Consider the following 27,452-nt stretch of genomic DNA (forward strand, 5'->3'; position numbering starts at 1 on the left):
AACATTTTCCACTGAAACTACTGGGCCAAGTTCATTGTAGATAGTAGACTGTAGATAGAAATAATTGTAAGCAGCCAGAATGTTCAGTAAAGTAAGATGTACAAACACATCACCATCACCAAAACACAATTTTGTCATGAATCCATCTGCGTCCTTGGTTTAATATTCACATAGACCAAGGTGAGCGACACAGGCTCTTTAGAGCCTCTAGTTAGTTACTGTTATGCCATCACAGAATTGGTGTTTCTATGACCTTAATCGGGAATGGTGCTGCCATCTTCTTTCGTGAAAACCGAGCAAAACTGTTCTTTTAAGCACTTAGCTATTGGCTTTACTCTGGCTGTCGCTTTTAAGGAAGCCTCCCTTGTTTTTGAGTGCAACTCCAACAGAGTCCTGTCCTTTGCTCTTCAAGTAAGCTAAATAAATGGATTATACTAAGAAAGACAACTGTAGATGTAGGTAGTATTGTTATATCTATTGAGTGTTCCACCTTCGACTGACTAAGTAAATTTAATCACAAGCTTAAAGGCAAAGTTGAACTCACTATAGATGTATTCGAAATATTATTGCATATGAAGATTTATTCTTTTACTTACTAAACATGCTATGAGACGGACTACCTACATTTGCGCGAATTTGAATGCTGACATTAGTGTATTACATTTTCACGAACAAATGCCGGCAAGGGGGAATCCAGCCATTTTTAAAAGAGAGTTCTAACGCTGGTTAATTAAAATGGGTTTCACCCGTTTGTTCCTATTCAATAGCATTAATGAACGTTAAAAAAAGGCAGTTCTAACCCAGAACCCCATATATTTAACGGCCTATATTTAAGATTAATCTCAGAATCTATATATCAGAGTATATCTCATTATAAACTATATCAGATATCTTACAAAGTTTAAAAGATATCTCCAAGGATGCATGTGTATACTGTACAAATCATTGATATCTTGAAGTTAGACTAACAGTAACCTTTCTTGTCATACGTGATTCTGATATTCTCTCAAATATTATGTCACATAATGTATAATGGATCGATGGGAATTAAATGTGCACCCACTTCATTTAGACTTTGGTTATGATATTTACATATGCTTGTAAATCAGCGATTTTAAATGGTCTTACTCTATTTTGTTTTTGTATCTGTTACATGGATACATCTACTTTTCATTAGGTAAATTTTGCGCAAACTTTTCAACAGATAAACGTGCATACGTATCAATTGGAGTTTTGACGCCGAGAAAACATGGAAAATGTTGCGGGTAAACGTAAAATAAATTTGCACAACTACAGCTATCAGACCAATAGTCTTCTATTACACAATGCTGGTAGTATGTGACTCTTAGACATAATGCAGGTTTTTGGTAATGTTCTAATTGCAATATTGGGAAGCTGGGACCCTGGATTCTCTCTAGAACTTTTTATTGAACCAACTTAAGATAATTTCTGCAATCTGTTGATTTTTTACTCCTCAGCCAAGTTCAGATCATTTTTCTAATTTATAAATGAGCATTAAGCCAGGTGTTTTTTTCTTAATATTTTGTTTTAAATAACTTGCTTTCGATTTTCTAGTAGCCTCTGCCAGAGACATATAAATACAATTTAGTATACAAGTCTCTGCCTCTACTTCTACTGATCTCTACTGGCCTTTTGTTTTTAAGCGAAAAAATGCAGTAGAAATAATTGACTGTTAAATTTTTTAATCATATTTTATTATCAGACTAACTAAAACTAAATATTGAATAAGGCCTGTTGAAAATTCTTTTTAAAACTTTTATTGCTCATAGAAAAATGATTTTCTTTTGATTTATATTTTTTTCCTTCTCGAGACTACTAAATGCAGATAAATTAATGTTAATTAAATCGATTATAACAGCTGGAGTTTTTCCTGATTAACACCTTATAGAAAATTGTGTGTCATGCATACATATCGTCACTCAAAAGCTGAATATAGTTCTGTCATAAAAGTCTTCTGTCAAAAATCATTTTTAAAAGTACCCGCTAATTTTAGTTCAACGCATGCGTGTTGCAGTCACGAAGGGTTACGGACGAAAACAGTACAAAATGTCTTCCGTCAGTACGGCGAAAGCAAAACCGGTGAATGTAAGTTGTTATAGAATAAAGCCATATTTTTAAAATTCCACATTTTCAATAAATTCAGATAGGCCAATTTTCTACTGCTTTAATTTTTTCTTCAGGTATTGGACAAGAAAATACCAGTAAATCCCAAGTACCAACATGTTCGAGCCACAGTTGATACAGGTATGGAATGCACATAAATAAACAAAGACACGTGAAAGCTAACTGTCATGATAAACACTTTACCACTTCCTAAAGCCTATATTTGTATATCTAAATCAATCGTTTGTATCCTATAGTCTGTGCTAGAATATAAAACTTATAAATTTAAATACCATCACAACTTTTAAAATAGCACAGGTACCCCCCTTTTTTCATAATTACAATTTTCTAATGCCTATTTTTAGCAGTGGCGGATCCAGAACTTTTCCTAAGGGGGGCCTTCTGACTGACCTAAGGAGGGCCCGGTCCAGTCATGCTAGAGTGATTCCCTATATAATCAACCAAATTTTTCCCACGAAAGTGGGAGGTGACCAGGTCCCCCCCCTGGATCCGCCTATATTTAGGCATTAAACCCGCAAATTACATATGAAAATAGTTTTTTTTTCTACTAACACACGGAGTCACAGTGACTTCTATTTTCACTTTTAGTTGTTGTGTATAGTACGTTATAGTAGAAAAGACCAGTAATCAGTATTGTCAATCAGCTAGTTCATGTAGTTATTGTTGTATGACACTTGTTTTCATTGAGCTTTTGATTTTGAGCCTAGTTTTCAAGTTGCTACAAATATTTTCAAGAAAGATAGGAGATTGCACACATTTACATGGATTATTCTTGAAAAAACACTTTTTGTGAATAAAAAGTAGTCTACACGATAGGATATGTGTAGATATTGGAAGAAGAAGAAATAAGTTTTATAATATGCTTTAATAAAACACAAATGAAAAAATAATGTCACCAAACTTGAATTCTTGGTTTAAGAGAAAAAATGTTTTCATTTCCATTCCAGTAAAAAACTTTTACAATGAGAGTTATCTCCCCTTAAACAATTTTAAAACTTGAAAAAAATATCTAAATACACAAATATTTTATGTTTTTTTTTAAATATATTGGATAATGCAATAAATGACATATTTTTGTTACATATTAAACAGTCTTCACACATAATTTTTAGATTGCAGATATATTTAAAGAAGTAAACAGTTGATGTACTGCTATTGAACAATCTAAGATGGCAGTATACAGTGAATCTAGGTGTCGGAACATGGTACATGTTTACATTTGAAAGGCCCCGGCATCTCCACTCCTAATTGTACCGACCGTGCGAGGGCTGAAAAGCCAGTCAAGGTCGTTAAACACTTCCATATATAACATGGTACCACAGATCTAAAACATTTTTTCCACTGTGCAATTTATAAATGTATATTATATTGTGACAAAGCATTGCAGCATGTACATTCCTGAGAACAAAATATTGGACTGTAAGAGTTAGGGGTGTTTGTAAAAACTGTCTGCTATTGTAATTTTTCACAAACTACATGTATATCTTTTTTTTCTAGGTTCCAGTGTCACAAAGTATATGGAAAAGATTGAAGATATACGAAAAAGTAAGTCTATACTTGTAGCTAATTTAGGCAAACAAGCTAGAGATAATGCCTCTGTCTAGCTCTGATTGTTAATTTCTTATTAATTTTAATGACCATAGGGTATCTTTAAATTTGATTCAAGCCATTTAAATGTTATGATGGAATACATATACAGCTATTGTAAGTGTCATTCAGTTTATCATCTGGGTAGGTCTCGCCACCAGATGCTAAGTGAGCATGTTCTAGGATTATTGATTTTGCTTTATAAAAGAGTGATAGAAAGTTTCTGTTGCCCTAGATTTTTAAATTTTTTTATCAAGTGTCACCTTGTGATTTTGACGATGTCTATCTTAGATTATGTAAAGATTGAAATTCTAGGTTCTGATGTTGTTTTTTGTCTAATTGGGTGTTATAGTTTACTTTTATTTGTCCTTGTAAATTATTACTTTACTGTTTAGTCTTTTTTTAGGAATATCCATCAATCTGCCTGCTCTTTTTATGCCCCCACTGTAATGGAGGGGGCATTACATTATACCCTTGTTCGTATGTACGTCCCAAAATTGGTAACTCTAACTTAAGTTTGTCTCAACCAAATGCTATAAAACTAATATACAATGCTTTATAAGTTATTACAAACAAAAAACAGATCAAGTTTGAATTTAAGTAGCCTCACTCTAACCGTTCTTAAGTTACATGTGTGTCCCTTCATAACTGTATATGCAAGCAGGGTTATCATCTGTGTCCCATGGGCATATTCCACATTTTTTTTGCTGATGTGCTTTGTCTATATGGCATTTTGTTTTTCTTTCTTGGCTTATTTTTTTTTTTTTTTTAGTGTTTAAGATGGTAAGACGATGTTGACTGCTCTACCCCTATATTTGACATTTTTAACTGGGTTTTCGAAAGAAAAATCAGTTATTGATTTGGGTATGTACCGCTGGATGGTGGCTGTCAAACAGTCAGTCCATACATTAACATGAAAACACTTTGATGAAATCTTTTTTAATTGAGATATATGTTAAATCCTGTGACTAAATGAAGGTGAAGTTCAATTTTCATGATTTTAGCTGTTGTAAAATGAGTTTTAGACATTTCAGTAGCAAATCTTTATGATTTTTTATATGAATTTGAGTAATTTCCCTTTGTACAGAAATTATTAGTTAATTTCTTTGTCATTTGGTCTCTTGTTTGATTTAAACAAAAAATTAAGACCTGTCTTCAAATTGGTCAACATTCAGGTTCATAAAGCATAAAAAAACCAACACCAAAATAACAATTGCATTCTTCAATGGTGTTCTTTGATATCTAAGACGTGGTAATTAGATTTATGATTATATAAATTTGAAAATAGATGTATAGGCCACAGACCACAATTAAATTCCTCTGTTAATTCTTTATAACGTTTTGTCTCATTAAAAAGAAATGCACCATTCTTTTTGTCAAATCTTTTGTGTGTCACTGTGTTTAAAGTACAGTACATTTACTAGTCTAAAAATATATATTCAGAACATTCAGAAAGAATGACTCCAGCATTTTACAAATTAAGCCAATACACATCCATACCACTATGGACATGTCGAGAGATGTTCCAAAAGCTGTAAATATTACCTTTTGACATGTGGCCTAATCACTCTTTCAATATCAAAATAAGTATAAGAATACAACATCCACAAATTCATTTCACCTCTCTCCTTTCATTTTCACCCCATAAAAGCAAAGAAATGAATGACATTGGAGAAAGAAATAAAATAAGGAAAATACACTCTAATTTAAAAGGAACTGTATTCGTGGACGATGAAAAGCTGGGTTATTAATTGTGGTGTTGAGCCTATTACATCATACCAAATTTTAGAGAACTTTATTTAGAGGTTGAATAAAATCTAATTTTAGAGAACTATTTTTGCAGAATACATCACTGGTTCATGGAAATAAGAATTCCCTTTGAACAGAAATGGTTTAAAAAGATTGTCTTTAAATATGTGTTATGATTCAATGTAGATGTCACATTTGTTATGTGGTATTTCATATTTGAAGTTCAATTTTTACTTGATACTGTTTGGGGGTTTAGATTTGCATATATCACTTTCATTAATTTATTAATTAGATAATAGATATAGGAATATGTGGTATGAGTGCCAATGAGACAACTCTCCATCTAAGTAACAATTTATAAAAGTAAACCACTATAGGTCATGGTTCGACCTTCAACATGAATCTATCTAAAATATTCAGTCACAATCCAAATTCAAAGCTGTTTTAAGCTTAAGTGGTGTGGCCTTACTTGCTCAACTGGTCAGGGTTTGACCTTGGCAGGAAAATTAGGTCTTCTGTCATTCGTTCCTTCGTCCGCAGGTTAAAATTTTGGTCAAGGTAGTTTTTGATGAAGCTGAAGTCCAATCAACTAGAAACTTAGTACACTTGTTGCTTATGTTATGATCTTTCCAATTTTAGAGCCAAATTAGACTTTTGACCCCAATTTCACGTTCAACTGAACATAGAAAATGAAAATGGGAGTTTCAGGTTAAAGTTTTTGGTCAAGGTAGTTTTTATACTACCGCAAAATTTGAAAATTTTTTATACGACCGCAAAATTTGAAAATTTTTTATTCGTATATTGCTATCACGTTGGCGTCGTCGGCGTTGTCGTCGGCGTCGTCGTCGTCAGGGTCGTCCGAATACTTTTAGTTTTCGCACTCAAACTTTAGTAAAAGTGAATAGAAATCTATGAAATTTTAACACAAGGTTTATGACCACAAAAGGAAGGTTGGTATTGAATTTGGGAGTTTTGGTCCCAACATTTTAGGAATAAGGGGCCAAAAAGGGCCCAAATAAGCATTTTCTTGGTTTTCGCACTATAACTTTAGTTTAAGTTAATAGAAATCTATGAAATTTTGACACAAGGTTTATGACCACAAAAGAAAGGTTGGGATTGATTTTGGGAGTTTTGGTTTCAACAGTTTAGGAATAAGGGGCCAAAAATGGGCCCAAATAAGCATTATTCTTGGTTTTCGCACAATAACTTTAGTTTAAGTAAATAGAAATCTATGAAATTTAAACACAAGGTTTATGACCATAAAAGGAAGGTTGGTATAGATTTTGGGAGTTTTGGTCCCAACAGAATAAGGGGTCCAAAGGGGCCAAAATTAAACTTTGTTTGATTTCATCAAAATTGAATAATTGGGGTTCTTTGATATGCCAAATCTAACTGTGTATGTAGATTCTTAACTTTTGGTCCCGTTTTCAAATTGGTCTACATTAAGGTTCAAAGGGTCCAAAATTAAACTTAGTTTGATTTTGACAAAAAATGAATCGGTTGGGTTCTTTGATATGCTGAATCTAAAAATGTACTTAGATTCTTGATTATTGGCCCAGTTTTCAAGTTGGTCCAAATCGGGGTCCAAAATTAATCTTTGTTTGATTTCATCAAAAATTGAATAAATGGGGTTCTTTGATATGCCAAATCTAACTGTGTATGTAGATTCTTCATTTTTGGTCCTGTTTTCAAATTGGTCTACATTAAAGTCCAAAGGGTCCAAAATTAAACTTAGTTTGATTTTAACAAAAATTGAAATCTTGGGGTTCTTTGATATGCTGAATCCAAACATGTACTTAGATTTTTGATTATGGGCCCAGTTTTCAAGTTGGTCCAAATCAGGATCTAAAATTATTATATTAAGTATTGTTCAATAGCAAGTCTTTTCAATTGCACAGTATTGCGCAATGGCAAGAAATATCTAATTGCACAATATTGTGAAATAGCTAAAATAAAAATAATTAGAGTTATCTTTCTTTGTCCAGAATAGTAAGCAAGAAATATCTAATTGCACAATATTGTGCAATAGCAAGTTTTTTTTTAATTGGAGTTATCTTTCTTTGTCCAGAATCAACTTAAATCTTTGTTATATACAATGTACAATGTATATTCACTTTTTACTACCAACTGATAAATTAAATTTATCTTTACCATTCAGTGATAACAAGCAGTTTTTTTACATCTTAATATTTTATGATGTATTTAAATTAGAAGTTATTGTTGCAAACTCCATTAGAAATTTTAATTGAGATTAGTTTTGGAATAAGGGAAAGGGGGATGTGATTAAAAAAATTGGGTTCAATTTTTCTCATTTGAAATTTCATAAATAAAAAGAAAATTTCTTCAAACATTTTTTTGAGAGGATTAATATTCAACAGCATAGTGAATTACTCTAAGAGAAAACAAAAATTTTAAGTTCATTAGAACACATTCATTCTGTGTCAGAAACCTATGCTGTGTCTATTATTTAATCACAATCCAAATTAAGAGCTGAATCCAGCTTGAATGTTGTGTCCATACTTGCCCCAACCGTTCAGGGTTCAACCTCTGCGGTCGTATAAAACTACGCCCTGCGGAGCATCTGGTTGATGAAGCTGAAGTCCAATCAACTTGAAACTTAGTACACTTGCTGCTTATGATATGATCTTTCTAATTTTAAAGCCAAATTAGACTTTTGACCCAATTCCACGGTTCATGGAACATGGAAAATGATAGTGCTGGTGGGGCATCCGTGTACTTTGGACACATTCTTGTATTATTTTGCTTTTGGGTTGACATAGCAAGTCAAATGTCTGTTGTCATTTAAGTTAGTGTAGAGTTTGAAAGTCACCAATATATTCATGTTATTGAGGAAATCTTTGTTTAATTGTTAATTGCCTTCAGCTTCTCTTTTTGAGTGCCATGTCATACAAATCATCACTGAATTGGTGTTGAATTTTTGTCTCAACTTTGAGACATATATAAGTGTTGCTTTTCTGGTAGAAGTGGCGTCAACAATTGTAAAGTTTTCTGCTTAAGTCAAATTTATAAGAACCACTGGTGATACATCACTGATATTTTCTATAAAGTTGCATTACTATCAGTACATTTCAGTTTGATGATTGAACATGTATTCGTTTTTTCAAGTAAAAGGTATGTTAATTGTATATATGTTAAAGACAGCTAGTGTCTTAGTAAATTATCTTAAAATGTTAAAGAACAATAAATGTGACAGTGCAACTTCAGAATATTTCGGCACAGATTGGCTTCATATTGTAAATTTGAGAAACCAGTCCTCACTTTGTTTTACCCCCCCTTTCCCCCCTCACCCCCCCCCCCCCCCCCCAAAAAAAAAACCTGACCCAAAAAAACAAACTTAAACTTAAAGCAAGTGGTACAAGCTAATCTGACATTAAATCATTACTTCATAGAAGTTATGAATTATAGAAATATTTAACAAATTAAAAACTGAAATGTATTAGGGCCACAGTAACATTTAAGTGCAATACCAATCCTCTAAAACTAATTTTTGTGCTAACTGGAGTTACTTCCCCTTATTTGAATTTAATTAGGATTTCAATTGTGTGAGGTATTTAGTATGATATCCATGAAAAGTGTACATGAATATCAAATATAAGCCCGGCACAAAGAAAGTATAATAGAAAAAAATTAGAAAAATAAATATTTTTCAAATCGTGTAGCTTGAAATGAATATTATATGACTTATCATATATTGTACATGTAATTTCAAAGAATTATTCATTTGTCAGAATAATTCATCCTACAGATACATAACAGAAATGAGAAGTCTGATACTTTATGATTTCAATGAGTAAGTCAGCAAAGTAGTATTGATTATATAATAGATTTATAAATTAATCAGACACGTGCATATTATTTTAACATCAATAGGATGTTTGTCATATCTCAATTCTGATTAATAAGACATTACTAATTTTTTATTACAAATGTTTGAATAGAACATAACCTATAATCTGGCACTATAAACAGTAAAACCTATCTCTATACTGATACTCAAGTGAGTGGGCATGGATGTAAGTGAGAGAAACAGTCTTTATACAGATAATAATTTTTTAGGTACGAAAATTGAAAAACTAAATGTGAAATATCTTGATATACGTTTCCAATCAATTATACAAATGAAGATATTTAAGAGATAATTCATAGGATTGAATATATCGTGATTTTACCACGGGTTGGCCCTTTATGACAAATATTTGACCCTGAGCGATTGCGAGGGGTAAAATATTGGCACAAAGGGGACTCAACCCGTGGTAAAAGCTAGATATTATCAAGCCTCCATGAATTATTTTGATTCTAATAGGACAAATACGGCAATTCTTTTGGATCAAAGCTCTCTAGGTGGAGGCAAATATTTGCCGTTTTCTTAAATAAACGCACTATTAAATTGACGTAAAAGAAGGGAGCAAACTGAATTAGTGACATGTATTAACTATTTAAAATAACATATTAAGATAGTTTTGGATGAATTTAAATGAAAATTTACTTATATGTCTAACATGTATAAAAAAAAAAGGCTTATACCACATTTTAGCATCGTTTGTTACATTTTCCCTTGAAAATACTTATATTCCTAAGTCATCGTTCTATGACGTCAGGTTCCCCATTCATAAAAAAAACATATGACCGGGGGAGGGGGGGGGGGGTACAATGGGAACAGCCCATGAAATATATTCATATTTAACCACGGGTGTGTACTCAAAGTTTTTGAAGGACGTCATATTAGAATGAATGCTAACTTACTATCGTAAAAAAGTTTTGTAATAAATCTTTATAAGGGTTAAACTGATTAAGTAATTTATGGTAATGAAATTCCTGATGTCATAATTGCAGTAATGCCCGTTATTATATGCAATAGCATTACATCATTGGGCTATATACTGGCAACTTAGAACCTTGAATTTTATACTTTTTACTCTTTTCATTGTTAAAATTTGTGTATCAGTTACGTAACCAAAGTAAAGTGTTAAAATTCATTGATATACACGATAATTCAGGAATAATGGTTAATGATGTAGAGAACAAACAAAATTAAATGGCACCATCATTGAAATTAAACGTCTTTACCATTTCATTCAAACTGAATTTAAAAGATTTGAATTGTCGATAGAGATTTAATGGATATATAGATTTTAATAAAGCACATAATCAGCTTTTCATTTATATATCACACAACAGAATAAATCAACACAATTTCTTTATCATAAAATCGTAGGTATTCACTTCGATATAAGTTGTTCAGCTGTAAGAGGTTTTGCGTCGTCAATCGGAAAGGAACCAAAATTATTTTACTTATTTTTGTTACGACCGGCTTAAGAAAGCCATGTTATATAAGTAAATATGAACAAGTGACGATTAAAAGCCTTCAGCATACAGTTATTGACATAATTAACTTGTGAAGGTTTGAACTTGCTGTTACTTAGGGCAGATGCAATATTGAATTTTAATGAGGAAAATGAAGGAATAAATTAAAGGAAATTAGCAGAGAACTTATACTTGAAAATTAAAATGCCTAAAAAAGGGAATTTAGCAACTCATAATACGAGTTACATGTCTCCGAGATTACCACCTGTGAGACCAAGAATATTCAAAGAAAATAGATTAGAATTAGTGAGAATTTTAACATCACTTCACAAAGGTAAGATTTTTTATTTTTTTACTAATTGGGGTAAATTGCAATTTTGATTACACAAATATTGTTCCAGTTTTACTTTAACCAATATTTTTTTCACTAAAAAGGCTAAACTATGATTTTGATTTTATCGATGATTTTCTTGTTTCACAGAAAAGAGCTTGTAGATTAGGTGAAAGTGATTTTTGTAACATAGGATTGAAATGAAAGTGAAAATCGAATTTTCATTTGTGATTTATCTGACAGATTCTTTAATTTATTTGAAACTGAAAGATTTTACACTGCAGAAGGTTAAGCTGTTCACTAGTTATTTTTGATAGGTCATTATATAACAGCTTGATATTATTATATTGCACATATCAAATTTGTTTCCCATCAAAGAAGAAAAGTTGTAAATTTAAATGAAAAGGAAAATCTAATCCATTGGAATTTAAGATTGATCCATGTGAAGAAAAAAATGCAGATAGGAACTGGAAATATATATTTTTTTTTAAGTTCAGAAAAGCTAACAAAATGAATCTTTCAATTAGTTTTGACTGCTCCTGCTCAGCTTCAGTTGAAACATCAATAAGAGTCAAGTGTTGCTAGGGGAAGATTGAATGGAGATACACCATTGACATTTGAAAAACTGTTGTAGGCTACCTGTTAATGATCATAGCCATGTTTTGTATTTATTCTTTGTAAGACTCATTCAAACTCAGATAGATTTTATTGATTACGGTTAAATTTAATTTATATAAATGAATGTTTACAAATACTGTTGACAAGTAAACATTTCAGTTTAATATATGTAGGTGTTTTTCGTTCTTAGTTTCAAAGTGATAAAACAACTATAAACATGGTGAACTTGTAGTTTATAGTGTTATAAATTTCATGATATCTACTTAAATGGTTTAATTGAAAGAAAATCTGTATAATTGATTGATTTTGGGGACAGAAATCAGTGATGTACTTATTTAAATGTATCACTAATGGGTAGAAACTGTTTAAAAGTACAAAGTGATTAAATTTGCCAAGAGTCTTATGTATTACTGAAATCTGTTTGAAGTCTGCAAAATGTGCAGAATAAATGTTTTTAATCAAATAGGGGGAAAAAGTGCTTAAAATGAATGAATAAAATTAAATAAATACTAAAAAAGTTGAAGGGAGTAATCTAAAAGGATCTGTACACTCATAATCAGAATTATAATAAGTATCTTGTTTATTTTTGGATGATACTTTGGATAAGTATCTTGAAATAAAGCCAATCGTTTTAAAACTTCCCAAGAAATAAAACCTAAATGTCAAAAAAAACTAAAACCTCATATTTAATTCAAAATTTTTGTTTTGGGTTTCTCTTTTCAATTTCACCTAGATCTACAAATGCTTCAGCAAAAAGTGTCCTTAGAGCTGTTTGCAGATCAGAGCTATGAAATTCGTGTTGTTTTAACTTGAGTTTACCTTAAATGAACAATTTTCTTCAGGTTTTCTTTAAATAATTGAAACAGGTCTGGGGGATTCCTTTTGATGATTTCATCTTTTGTGATTGCACAACTCTTATTCTTTATTCAGGTAAAAATTCAAATTATTTCAAATGTCACTAATTTAATTTTGTTTACTGATTTTAATACAAGGTTTCCCAAAGGAATGATCACTTAGTATAGTCTATATATACTCTTCATGACAATTTTTAATTGTCTTTGCAGTAAAGGGACTAAACAACTTCTTAGGACAAAAACCAATAAATGAATATTTGTCTCTTCCATATACAATGCAATCTAAATATATCTGCTTTTGCGTTTTAAGACCCAAATCAATGTTTAACAATTTATAGATGCTTTGCAATTATAAAGGATTATTTTTAGAACTTAACTCAAAGTGAAATAAAGGTTCTGTTCAAAGTCAGTGATTCATATGAGAGATTCTATTGTTGTAAATATATCACCATAAATTATATACAATTTTAATAATATATTGTACATGTATCTGTTATAATAAAAAAGACATAAAGTTGGGTCATAATACATTGGAAAACGTAACTTGTATCTTAGATATCTATGAGTGGTTATGAAAGCAACAGACACAGTTACCTATTGTCTACATCTAGTAAGTTGTTTAACACCAACCCTTCATTTTGTATGGTCTCATTTTTTGGCCTGTTTTTTTTTGCTACTTTTAGCAGAAATATATGAAATGATTTAAAAGACTTTATTTTTAACTTGTATATTATCCTAAACCACTTATAAAATTTAATTTTTGAGTGTTCCAATTTCTATTGTTGTACAAATGCCTATTTGGATTGTAATGAAATCATCTGTTTATACCTTTTGATAATATTGAACTTAACGTGATGGAAATCTTACTTATATGAAAGTAAGTACAAAGCAAACAATCCTTCAGATTTTCAACTTGTTCATAAATAGTAATTTAAATTTTTTAAGCTTTGTAATTTAAACACCCTAGCAATGAAAATTTGTTAAAAAAATCAAGTTGAAGATAGTGTTCTGATATTTTATACCAATAGGAACACATTTTATGATTAATTTACATTATGAGAGGCAGGAATTAGTTAAATACACAGTTGTTTTTCGAATTGGTGCCCCATAATTCAGTTGGTTTTTTTTGTGAACACTATAATTTGATTGTCCTTTACTGATACAGTTCATGGATTTTCTTCAGTAAATGTAAGAAATAGGTATGCAAAGGCCAGCATTGGGGATTTTAACTGCAGCAACAGTTGCTGAAACACAGTAAACATTATTATAAAACTGTTATCACACTGTCTGACCTGTCCATCCATCCTTCCATCTGTCACTCCCTTGATTTTTTTTTTATTTTCTCAAGAATTCATAATCACAGCTTCCTGAAATTTGGTTTTAAACTTCATATGAGCATGCTATTCTGTCTGATGTGCATTTTGGTATATACCTAATTCCTATATATTTTTTTTCATGACCCTGTATGACCTTTTTTTTTATCACATTTTTTAAGGGATAATATACCAAAGCATCCTGATATTTGAAATTCATAGGTTTTTCTTTAAGCATGCTGTTCCATTAGATGCATTTTGACATCCATTGAAAATTGAATTTGAACTTTTAAAGATGAACAAAATGGTAAAAATTCGGCATTGATCCCAGGTCACTTTATAATTACCTTTAACAACTTCAGTCTATAATCACTAGGACACATGTTTACTTTAATGCCCCTGCATTCTATATACTATAGACATACTAAAAGAAGCTGTGTTTATTGGAACTTTCTTCAAAATGGTCATGGTTTAAATATTGACATCTGAAAGAAAATTGTAATTGAAATGGTATTTAAAAGTTCTGTGGATTGTTTGACCGGAAAACATTGGGACAAGTTCAATATTTACTGTATTTTATCTACACGGTTACAAAAAAAATAAAGATATACAAAAGAGGGGTTATAAAATAGTTGTAAGTTGAGTAAGTACATATGACACCATGGCTTACAGAAAAACTGACAGAGGGTCAAAAAAACTTTACTCATACAAAGAAAAGTAAACCAAATCAAAAGCAAAGTGAACTTTGGTCCCTAGTAGAGAGTTATCTCACTGGCAATCATACCACATCTTCTTTTTTCTGTTGCTCTGGAAAGTCCAAATTTCCTGATCTTTTAATGCACACTTTTGTATTGCTGAATATACAATGATTTAGTTAGACTTTTGGGTTTGACATCAGTTTTTAATGGTATAATGAATTGTTTACCAGACCTTAGCCATTAGCTATTATATGTGATTGCTTTTAAAATTTAAATGAAAAGTAAAGAATTTTGATTAGAAAATGCAAATCACCATACCTTTTTATGGGGTCATTAATATTCAACTATTTGAGAAATATATATTGAAATTATTGATATCTTTGCAGAAAGTTTTAATAAGATTATTTGTGGTCCAGAATATTAAATCCGATGTTTCAATTTGACAGATAGACTTGCCAAAAAAATATTGAAATAGAATTGGTTTTTTTTATGGCTCTTCTGATGAAGTGTTGACATTTACACCCTTAATTGGCCTAAAATAGAGATTTTGGGAATAGCCCACAAAATGTTCTTGATTTCAACTAGATTAATAGTAATTAATAAACACAATGGAGGTTTTGACAAAATACATGTTCAAGTCAGATATGGGACTAGTGAAAGCATTATGTTAAAACATTTATTTAACACAATATTATAATATTACATAAATCATGTTACATAAGTTTCTGGTCATAAAATCAATTTTTCAAACTTAGTTACAGGTAAAATATATCCCAACAAACACAGGGTCAACTCAGGCGCGGATCCAGAGGGGGGGTTCTGGGGGTTGGAACCCCCCCTTTATTTTGCACGTTCAATGCATTTGAATCGGGACATGTAATTGGAACCCCCCTTTTTAAAATGGCTGGATCCGCCCCTGGTCAACGGGTCTTGAAAGGTGAGCAGTTCCTGCTTCATCAATTTAACCTCTTGAGAAACTCTTGTGTTGCTCAAGACGAGTAAAAACTCAAAGATAAGTTGTATTTTGTGATATATAATGCTAATCTATAAAGTTGATAATTTTACTGACACTTGCGTTTAGAAGTGTGAAAATTTTAATCTGTATATTACATTCTAAAATTGATTAGAAAGAATCATCCAGAAAATTATTCATTAAAACCATCCAAAATATAATTAAAACCTTTAAATTATTAATTTTAAAAATATAATTTTTAGTGAACATGATAAGCGATCAGAGCAGGATATTAAAGGAAGCTTTCAGACTTACCACAGATAATTTAAAACAGAAAGATGCAAGAATATAAATGATTAGGGCATCACAGCTTATATATTTACTTGAGTGGATACAATACAGTTTGCTTCTCTGCTATTTTGAACATACTATCATTATAAATGTAATAATAGTTACTGTACAGACCATTCAAGACAAGAGTCTAGTAACAAAGGAATGACTGAAACTCTGGTTTTTATTAGTTTGTTTCAAAAGTAAAGAAGTTGATATTCTTGTAAGAAGACAGAAACTGAACTTTTATGTCAGAACTCGACATACATAAAGAGTTAAACTACTAACATTTGTCAAAATATCAAATAGTTGACGTTCTTTGTGTTCCTCTACGTCTTTAATAATACAAACCAGCTGGTGTTCTACTTTTATCTAGTAAAATGGGCTTGACTGGTGAAAGTTGTCCAGTACCATACCCCATTGATAATCACTTGTTCATTAGTCTTGTGTTGACATGAAGGTCTCATGAGTTATAGTTTCTTGTTTCTATATTATTATGAGGCTGACTTCATGCAGGAACTTCTTAGGAAGAAAGATAAGAAGTTAGCAATATCCTTTAACTCTACTTTCCGCTATAGATAGATGACGTTCTTTCACTAAACAATTCAAAATTTGGTGACTATGTGGATTGCATCTATCCCATCGAATTGGAGATAAAGGATACTACAGATACAGTTAAGTCGGCTTCATATCTTGACTTACATCTAGACAATGACAATGAGGGTCGGTTGAAGACAAAACTTTACGACAAAAGAGATGATTTCAGCTTTCCATTTCTAAGTAGCAACATTCCAGCAGCACCTGCATACGGAGTATATATCTCCCAATTGATACGATATTCCCGTGCTTGCATTTCCTATCATGATTTTCTTGATAGAGGGTTACTGCTCACAAGGAAGCTTTTAAACCAAAAGTTCCAAATGGTGAAGTTGAAATCATCCCTTCGTAAATTTTACGGACGCCATCACGAGTTGGTTGACCGTTATGGAATAACCGTTTCACAAATGATATCAGATATGTTCCTTACGTCGTAACTACAATCCCCTTCTCTTTCATGAATTTGACCTACCGAAATAAGACTATTTACCGGATTTGTAATCACACAAGCAACACGACGGGTGCCGCATGTGGAGCAGGATCTGCTTACCCTTCCGGAGCACCTGAGATCACCCCTAGTTTTTGGTGGGGTTCGTGTTGTTTATTCTTTAGTTTTCTATGTTGTGTCATGTGTACTATTGTTTTTCTGTTTGTCTTTTTCATTTTTAGCCATGGCGTTGTCAGTTTGTTTTAGATTTACGAGTTGACTGTCCCTTTGGTATCTTTCGTCCCTCTCTTATAGACTCTGTCCTTTATATATTTGTAAGTTGATTCTCCCTATTAATAGTCTTTTTTTAATATTTCACATTCTGATCAGTATTGAGCTTGAATTCTATATGTAATTATAGATTTTTAAGTTTATGTAGAATTGCTTTAATTAAATCTGCCTTAGAATTTTTTTAAGTACTAAGTAACTTACATTGATTCTTTTTTGCAGATTACAGATTCAAAAAGGATGAAATATTCAAACGGATGAAAGCAGCCACTTTTGTTCAGTTGGTAAGTAGTATGGATGTTTTCAATGTTAAGTAAAGTATTAAACTATGTATGAATATATATTTTAAACTATTATTCATATTCAAACACTTTTGCTAGTATGATTTTTAAGAAATGTTGATCCATAGTCGTAATTTCACTCCTCTTACGTCATACTACAATAGGTGTTGACAACGATGTTGCATCAAAGCAAATTGTGAATGTGTAGAAATACTTAATAGAGTTCCTTGCACTTGCTACTTGATTTCCATCAAAAAACGCATTGTCAATACATGTATAATGAAAAGAATAACTTATCAAAGAATTCTAAAATAGAAAAAAAATGACATTTCATGACCAATCAACACTGATGATTAACTCATACACTATCCACATTAGTGAATTTATGTTTTTTTTGTCACTCATTGAATATTTTTCTAAATTTGAATTCTTCGTATAGGTATTCTTTAACTCTCTAATGGGTCTATATACATGTTGCAAGTAAGAAAACTTGTCAAATGAAAGATTAACTAAATCTTAAAGGCTTTTATAATGACTTGTACTATACTAAGAGTTAAAAGCATGTCAACAAAAAGAATCCTTTAAGTACTTGAGTTCATTACCATATAGACTTACATATTGGTAAATTTTTGCTTTATTTCTTATTTAATAAATGCTAAATGTATATTTATTAAGGAACTTTTATTTTATTTATTTTCAGGTTGCTAAGGTATGGGAATATCAAAGAGACACATGTAATAGTTCTATGAGTAAGTACTCACACACATGTAATAGTTCTATGAGTAAGTACTCACACACATGTTGTAGTTCTATGAGTAAATACTCACATGAAGTTATCTGTAAGGTACATGTAGTAAATAAGTCATGTAACAAAGAATAAGTGAAACCAAAACTTGTTTTTGCAATAAAAATAAAATAAAAATCTTTAAAAAACAGAAAGAAGATTCGGATGGGGCACTTTATAAATCTGTCTAAACAAAAAAGACAAGTTTTAAGTAAATTTACAGAAGTGTGAAGATGATCAGGCAATAAAAAATTTATTATAGATTGTATGAAAAATCATAGGAAAGGGAGCAAAGATATAAAAGAACCAATGTCACCAATCCCAATACTTGTTTTCCCTTTGGACACATCTTTTAATGTATTTCATCTATTACGATTGCATGCATCATATTTTGGAAATAGCTAAAAAAAAAACTACAAATAAAAGATCCTTTATTTCTAAACAAGTCTTGAGTTGAGACAAGTTGTGTAGCAAAAATAAGTTTTGAGTAAAATATAAATTGAATTAAACAAATCTTTTAATTTTGTACTATTTTTGTTTTACAGACAATGGTAACTCAATGTCGTCAACACGACCTGACTCAGCTGATATGGAGATTCAGAGAATACAAGGAGGACATAGACTCAGCCCGGCTCCGTCATTAGCTCTCACTGAAGGAGATTACGGCGAACCAGATAGATCAGGAAAAAGATCCACGTTACAGGGGTTAGTTTTACATTCCAAAAAATGTAATAAATCAGTTTAGATGATTATTATGTCAACAAATCCCTTCAAATAAAAGTTTTCAAACTTTAATCATCAAAAATAAAAAAAATAAAAAAATAATTAAATGACTGCAGGCCAGGGTTTATTAATTTGTTGATTTATGGATTTTCCCCATGAAAAATTTTTGGCCGACGTTGGTCGGAAAAAAAGGAAGAAAAAAATATCTTTCAAGACAGAAAAATATGCAAAAAAAATATATATTTTACATTTCTAACATTGTGTTTGTTATGCTATTTTGTCATCATTTCTTAAGTTTTAGTTCGATAAAATATTATTGCTCATCTGTCATAAACATAGCATGACATTGTCTAATAATTTCCCATAAAAAGGGGGGGGGTTCGTGTAGCTCTTAATCAATCTAGAAAACTTGGTAAATAATGATCTTCAAGCATGAAAACTGATAAAAAAAAAAGAAAAATCGGGTCAGCGGATCCGTAAACCAACAAATTAAAAAAATTCTGGCCTTAGATAGAAAAAAATTATCTATCCCAGTAAGTTTTTTAAAAAGTTGATACACAAAGGAAAACAGATACAATTTTATGAACGGTTGTTTACACTGTAATGCAGACTAAAAGAATGTGTTTATAACATCTATGGGATTATCGCAAGAAGTTTTTCAGATTCATTTTCTTTAAACCAATGTTATTGATTTGATTGTAGAGTTGTACGAGGTGTTGGAGAGATAGATATAGACAAACCACAACCAGCTCCTCCTAAACCAGACTTACTAGATGATGGTTGTCCATATTTGCTGTTAGATATCCGAATCAAAGATGATTATGATCAATTTCATATGATCTCAGGTAAGGGGAGATAATCTGACATGAATTGTACTGATCATGTGATATATAGTATTATCCCACAGAGTGTTTCATTCATCTGATTTGTTATGATATCCACTGTTTTCTGAAGCAATTGGTATATAGTGATTGGGTGCCTGTGGGTCTATTTTTTTATCATTTTGTCCTTTTGTATCAACAGCTCCTCATCACCACATTGATATTAAGATTTATTATATCGGTTTCTTAGAATCATCACTACTTAATGCTGTTTTGGCCTCCTATTTTGTGTTTGAATGCACATTGATTTTTGTTGTTTCTTTTCATTTTTTATTTTTTTTATTCAAATAATTGTTAAATGTTTCTTTGTTAAGGATGTACTTAGGTGAGGTTTTAGAATTTGTGTCAAATGTTTGGAATCCTTGGTGTTTTTCCATACAACACAATGTAAAACATGGTGCTCCATAACACCGATTTATATTTTCATATAAGATTAAATACCTCATGAAAGCTCATTTACCAAAATTTTAGAAGATTCTTAATTTTCTTTCTTTTGTTTTGAGACCCTATAATACCAATGCAAATATAAGGTAAAAATCCGAGTCAGTCTTTTCCCGCCATATTTTAAATCAAAAACATCTTTAAAAGGAGGTTCATGACCTATCAATATTTTTAGCTTATTTTTATTCTTAATTGATGCTCTACTAGCTTATACAATCAATTTTAACTTCTTAATTTATTAATTTTAACCTAACCTCACCTTAGTACATCCTTAATTAAGGGCTGAATCATTGCTTTATGGGAAGTGAGAAAAACCTTATGTATATATAGTTTATATAACTATTTGCTAGAGGTGCCTCATGTTTGTACACATCTGAAGTTTAACAGATATAATTTAACAATTTTGGTATGGGACTAGCAATTTGTAAAGTCTGGGTCTTGGTATATATGTAAATCATACCACATCTGCCTATATTTATTTAAATATATGTCACCTATTTTATACAATGCATGTAACAACTAATGTATCATATGCTATTTTTTTCAGCGAAAAGTTATCCAACAGCCTACCTGTCAAGGGCCACAAATTTTGAAACAAAAGACATGCTGGCATATGTATCCTTTTATCTGAATCATACTGATTTATTGTATTGGTATCCATGGTTATCATAAGAGATCAATTTTAATGCAAAAGACATGTTGTTTAGGTTTTCAAGTTTCATGATTTCACTGAAAAAAGTGAATAACTGTATAAGATGTATTCCAAACTAAAATTGTGAGTTTGTCCAAAAAATAGAAAAATGCAAAACTTTAAACATTTCATTGACCAATAAGAAGATACCAAGTGGGCAATTAAAAAGATCACAGTAAAAAAAGGCTGTCAACAACATTGTGGTAAGATAAACAAATACACAACAAAGAATACAATATCAGCCAAATAAAACATGGAAGACTCTTTGATACCCTTCATGTTGCTTATGAAAAGTGATTTTTTCTTCTTAAATTATTAGGATAAGATTATGGCCATTCCACTGGAATACATCTGTCCTCATACGTGGCATAATTTTTCTAAAATGGTCATGCCATACTACTATTGGTTTAATTTTTTACCTGACTTTTAACTCATTTCTTGATAATTTTATAGTACAATGTATGTAAATTGTCTTTGTATGTTTTCCTTAACCTCTAACAGAAAAATGTTCCAGGAAAAATAATTTTAGTTTGTGATGAAGATGAAAGATTAGCACCGAATGCAGCTACAACTCTAGTCCAAAGGGGATATGATAACTTGTTTTTGTTATCAGGGGGTAAGCTAAAATTTACTGTTATACTGAAAATACCTTCATTATCTTTTACAAAATAGTGCAAAATGACGAACTAAGGTCTGCAATTTAAACACTTGTTTGTTTTTATAATATGGTAGGTAAAAAAAACACCACTTTTTTAGAAGAAAAAACGTTCTTGTGAGACCTTGTTTATCCAATCAAAAATAAATTATAAAAAGCTGCCCATATATATGTTAAGTTATATTAATGTTAAAACTATTGACAGTAAAAATTTGTTCATTTCATTCAAATATTTATTTGTAAATTTTTAGGAATGAGGATAGCCTACAAAACATTTCCAGAAGGTCTTTTTACTGGTACACCAAATCAAAATGTGACAGAAGCAGCCAAGCCACCTAAACAAATTATTCCAGCCACACAGAAAGATTTTGACCAACATGATATAGATCGATTAAATATGTACTTAGATAATGCCTTACAAGATAGAAGCACAGGAAGTAAGTTTGTTTGTCAGGGGAGATAATCATTGAGACACATTTATGTAGCCTAGTATCCTGGCCAACATCCTCTTTGTGTCAGTACGGCCAGGTGTACAATACACATGTTACTACTTTTTGGTGTTGAACTGAATTACTGTAATGTTTGTATTTCAAATCCTTTATTTTTCTGGAAATTGATTTTTTTTCTGACTATGAGTTTAAAATAGATTTTTGGCAATACAAACACTTATTGATGTGTGTCAAGAAATTATGCAATCTGATGACATTCTGACATCCAAGAAATGAATTAAGTGTCATTGTATTCTGTCTGGCTCTACTGTCATCAGTGAAACTGGATCTCAGGCTAATATCTTAGATACACTGATAGAATTGATTATATCAAGTCATTTCTTCCTTAGGTATAGATTACTAATGCTGTATTTGGCTAAACTTTAAGGCAATTTTATCCTTTTTGATTCAAGTATCACTGATGAGTCTTTTTGAAGACGAAACATGTGTCTGGCTCAAGTACAAAATGTCAATCCTGGTATCTATGATGAGTTTATTATCATTCTGCTGTGTCTCTACAATAGATAGAGCTGTATTGAGATGTTTAATGTTAATACATTGTACCTCCATGATATCCCATTTATAATTTCAATACTCTCTTCAATACTGCATAGCAATATGCCTGAGGTATGAATAGTATGGAGGCTGTTGAGCATGAAAATGTTTCTTGAAATTGTGATCAGTTTTATTTTATTTGTTATGTGTTCATTTTGTCCGTGTAAGGAATTATAAATATTGAGGTTTGAGATTCCTGTCTTGTACGGACCTAATTCCCTTTCTTTATTTTTGTTCCATTCTAAAGAGTTACAATGAGTTGCTATTTCTAATGGATCTGCAGTGTGTGATAAGAAAGGTCTTCTGTCTGTAACTAGAAGAAAAATTCTTGAATCTGAGGGCCTCATTTCTTTTTTCACAATTCTTTCAATACGTTTTGTAATTTATTTCTGGTAAACTTCTTAAATTTGTGTTTTAATTGTGCCAGTGTGATAATTTGCATTTATATTTCAGGACATAATAGTAGGATGATGAATTTAAGTAATTTCTTATTCATTGCTCTTTGATTTTTATCAGCTGATTTTTAACTGACCTGTTTGTGTTCATATATTCATGGCTTGTATTTTGTATAGATCATCCTCATAGTCTAACTATTTGATTAGATAATCTGTAGTGCAGGTTTGCAGTGATCGGGATCTTAGAATCTGACCCATGACTGTCCTTTTCAAAGGATGAGTTCAAATACTATCAAAAATTATAAAACAGCAATAGGGGATGTTCTTGTGTGCATTAGAAAGGTTAGCAATTCCTGCTGAAATAGTCCAAATTATCATTTGTTATAATGTCCATGTCATTAGAATATCTAGTGGGTAGTCTCAACTTGCTATAAGTTACAAACTAGGATAAGAGACTAAGATTTTGACTGACAAATGGACATATTTAATGTCATATGTAACAATGATATTTCTTAACCCTGTCCAAGCGATGATTTCCAATTCCAAAGCACAGGGTACTAAAAAAAAATTGCCATCTTCATTTTAACTTTCCATAATTTGAATACAAATTCAAGTCTCTGAATAGATATAGAATTCTAGAAAGTGTTCAGTGAAAACTATACATGAAAGTATAAAGGTTTTATCTGTATTTGAAACTTTCTGTAGAGAATTTTAAAAGGAGCATTATTTGGGTTGATTATTCTGCTGTTTTTAAATTGATTTTAAAAGAATTAATAAATTAATGCAGCAATTTTGTTTTAGGCAAGAACAGTAAGTTAAAAGTTTGGTGGATTATAATTGTTATTGTGATGGATTGTAGTTTAATCTTTAACATGATTTAAGATAGATTAGCTCTTAGTGTATTAATCAGGATTATGTAGGTTAATTATGTCAACAGAGTTTTTAACCAAGTGCATGTTCTTTCATATTACATTTGATCTTATTATTCAAAGTATTTAAAGTACAAAATTTAATCCGAACTAAATATAGGTTGTTCTGAATATGCCTGAACTATTTGTCACTCGACATTGAACATACAACAACTAATCTGAATAAAGTTTATTATAGAATTTGCTTGTGAGAGATTTTGCATGTAATATTAATACTACAAAACAGTTTTGATATATGCATGGTTAGACCTTGAGGACTAATAATATGGTTCCTAGGTATGAGTTGTCTTGGGATCTAGATATTTTTAAATGTAATGTTTTTATTTGATTATAGTAAAACACTGTACATAGAATCCATTCATCTTGATTCTGGCGCAAATACAAAATTCCAATCCTGGTATCTTTAATGCATTTATTTCCATAAACACTTTCAAAGACAGTAAATTGTATAATCTCCCCTTATACTGTACATATGATTGTTAGTTTTTGTTGTTGTAATTATATGATAAATATGGTACACATGAGGATACTGATATTCAAATGTGTATACTTATATGATGTTCCCATAAAAAAAAAAATACCACAAATTTTCTCTAAATACATTTTGTAGTATAGTCTTTAAATATACCACTTCTGATTTTCATGTTGTAAAGTTAATTGATTGTTACAATGAAGTCATGATAAATATTTGTTTACAATGTTGTTATTTTTATCAGGTCGTTTGTCCAATGCCAGTACCATGGCCAGCACTAGTAGAATGGGTAAAGGTTCCAGTATGGGTACACCTAAAAGTTATATGTCAGGGTCTGTCTCCTCACACAGAGCACCATTTAAATGATATCACATCCATGTGTGTCTCAGAATGAATGGGTATGTACTGTCACATTGCCAGCAATTTATAAAAAAGAAGATGTGGTATGATTGCCAATGAGATAACTATCCACAAAAGATCAAAATGACACAAACATTTACAACTATAGGTCACAGTACGGCCTTCAACAATGGGCAAAGTCCATACCGCATAGTCAGCTATTAAAGGCCTCGATAAAACAATGTAAAACAATTCAAACGAAAAAACTAACAGCCTTATTTATGTAAAAAAATGAACGAAAAACAATTTACCATTTTGTGCTGTCAGAAAACTACCAAGATAACTTTATATAAGAGAAACGGGGAGATTTATCAAGCAAAAAAATAAAAAAAAATTCACTGAAAAAGTCCTCAAAGGCATGGTATTATGTTTACAGTAAAAAAAAATCCTACATAGACACTAACTTTGCAATAGTAGATGAAGGATCTAAATTAGAACCGATATAATTTTTCTACACTTTCCTAAAGTGATAGGCTATTTTAGATTGCTTAATTTAGTAATGGTTTTTGCATGGAAAAAACACTTATCAGTGAATAGAAAGAAAACTTTGAAAATTTTAGATAGAATTTAAGAAGAAATCTCTTACAGTTTGTATAATGTTGTGTTTAAAATCGGAATATGGAATATTTTAACCCATAAAAAAACTTATAAAAATATATAAGAAGCTCTCTCATGTTCTGTCAGTATAAAATAAAAATATGATTGCCAATGAAACAACTATCCACCAAAGTTCAAATGAAGCTGTCTTTCACATCTACTTTTATTTATCTGAACAAAATTGTGAGTTTTGCAATAAGATAAGGGGAAAAGGTTAACAAAGAAGAGATCTACTTTTGCCATTTTCTGAGATGTGTTTTATTTATTTTTAGGTTGAATGAAGAGAGAATTGGAATCCAAAGTGTTCACAGAAAAACTCTGCAGTATTTATCGTTTTCAGGTTGTAGCTTGAACCAATTCATTTTCAAAACTGCATTTTTGCAGGACTGCTCTCATATGTTATTGTAACTCAATGAAACTTTGACCAATACATTTTGACTTTAAAATAATTCTTATATTTTGTTCAAAGCTTTTTTGGGTAGAATTTGTGCAGAACAAACAAAAATCCCCAAAAGGTTAAGACTAATCTTCAGTGACTTGTAAATACTGCAGCTAGCACAGATATAAATATATACTTGTGTCAAGGTTGACATTCTAAATATTTATTCCGTCCATAATAGTGCTTTATCTTAATTTGTATATCTTGTCAGCCATAAAATGGCATACTATGAATAATTTTCTTTGTAAATAATTCTTGTATACATGTACATGTAGAGATCTGAAAACACAGGATAATATTATGGTTTTGATATGAAAACATTTTTTTATCATTAATACTATTAAATTTATACTAGATCCATGTGATCTGAGTGTTCTTACACAATATAAGAAATTTAAGATCATTGTTATTTTAATGATATATTTGTTTGAATTGATTTTTCATTGAATTGTTTATGAAAAATATTTGGAAATAATATTTTTTCAGTCAAAAGAACTTTTGATATCAACTAAAATGAGTGTAAACCACTTTGCAATTTCAGAGTTGATATTAACATGGGTGAGGGGAATATTTTTTGAACATTCGTAATTTGTAATTACTTTAAATAAAAGAATTCTATTTATTAATTTTATACATATAATAAAGCATGTAACATATTTGATACATTCATCTATTTGTTCTTTATTAATAAGCCATGACCAACCATATTTGTCTAATGTAATTCAGATTGTCATTAATAGGCCATGGATATATTATCATATTTGTCCTTGTGTGATTTTGGTTGTCCTCAATAAGTAATTGAGTAATTGAGTAATTGTCCATAAGCATATCATATTTGTCCTGATGCATTATCAGTGGTCATCAATAAGCAACAAACATACCCCATTAGTCCTGGTGTGATCTTGTTTGTCATCATAAAGTTGTGTCCATACATGTACAAAATTTGTCATGAGACATATTTTGTTTCCGTTAATAAGCAATGACCATACCCTATTTGAACTTGTGTGATCTTGTTTGTCATCATAAAGTTGTGTCAATACATGTACAAAATTTGTCATGATGCATATTTTGTTTCCATTAATAAGCAATGACCATACCCTATTTGAACTTGTGCGATCTTGGTTGTCATAAAGTTGTGTCCATACATGTACCAGATTTGTCCTGGTGCATGTTCGGTTTTCATTAATAAGTCATGTACATATCCTATTTGTCCTGGTGCAATCTCAGTTGTCATATAATGTTGTGAACAAACAGGTACCAGATTTGTCCTGTTGCATATTCGGTTTTCAATAATAAGTCATGTTCATATCCTATTTGTCCTGGTGCGATCTAAGTTGCCATATAAAGTCTTGAACAAACATGTACTAAATTTGTCCTGGTGCATATTCGGTTTTCAATAATAAGTCATGTACATATCCTATTTGTCCTGGTGCGATCACAGTTGTCATATAATGTTGTGAACAAACAGGTACCAGATTTGTCCTGTTGCATATTCGGTTTTCAATAAT

The 27,452-nt window shown here is 30.9% G+C and overlaps 1 protein-coding gene across 2 annotated transcripts; it reads left to right on the forward strand.

Moving 5' to 3' along the window:
- Nucleotides 1-1,996: 1,996 nt before the first annotated feature.
- Nucleotides 1,997-26,613, forward strand: LOC134715327 (centrosomal protein of 41 kDa B-like). Of its 2 annotated transcripts, XM_063577440.1 has the most exons (12): nt 1,997-2,106; nt 2,202-2,265; nt 3,643-3,690; nt 17,437-17,498; nt 18,196-18,244; nt 18,825-18,984; nt 19,705-19,847; nt 20,872-20,939; nt 21,517-21,631; nt 21,922-22,107; nt 24,754-24,907; nt 25,778-26,613. In XM_063577440.1, exons 1-11 carry the CDS (start codon nt 2,023-2,025, stop codon nt 24,873-24,875), a joined length of 1,101 nt encoding a protein of 366 aa, XP_063433510.1. In that variant the 5' UTR covers nt 1,997-2,022; the 3' UTR covers nt 24,876-24,907; nt 25,778-26,613. The 2 variants fall into 2 exon arrangements, with proteins under 2 accessions (XP_063433510.1, XP_063433517.1); XM_063577447.1 differs by lacking the exons at nt 1,997-2,106; nt 2,202-2,265; nt 3,643-3,690 and adding an exon at nt 10,715-11,140.
- The last annotated feature ends 839 nt before the right edge of the window (nt 26,614-27,452 follow it).

The sequence above is a fragment of the Mytilus trossulus genome, chromosome 1 (assembly GCF_036588685.1).
Source record: "Mytilus trossulus isolate FHL-02 chromosome 1, PNRI_Mtr1.1.1.hap1, whole genome shotgun sequence".
Taxonomy (NCBI): Eukaryota; Metazoa; Mollusca; class Bivalvia; order Mytilida; family Mytilidae; genus Mytilus; species Mytilus trossulus.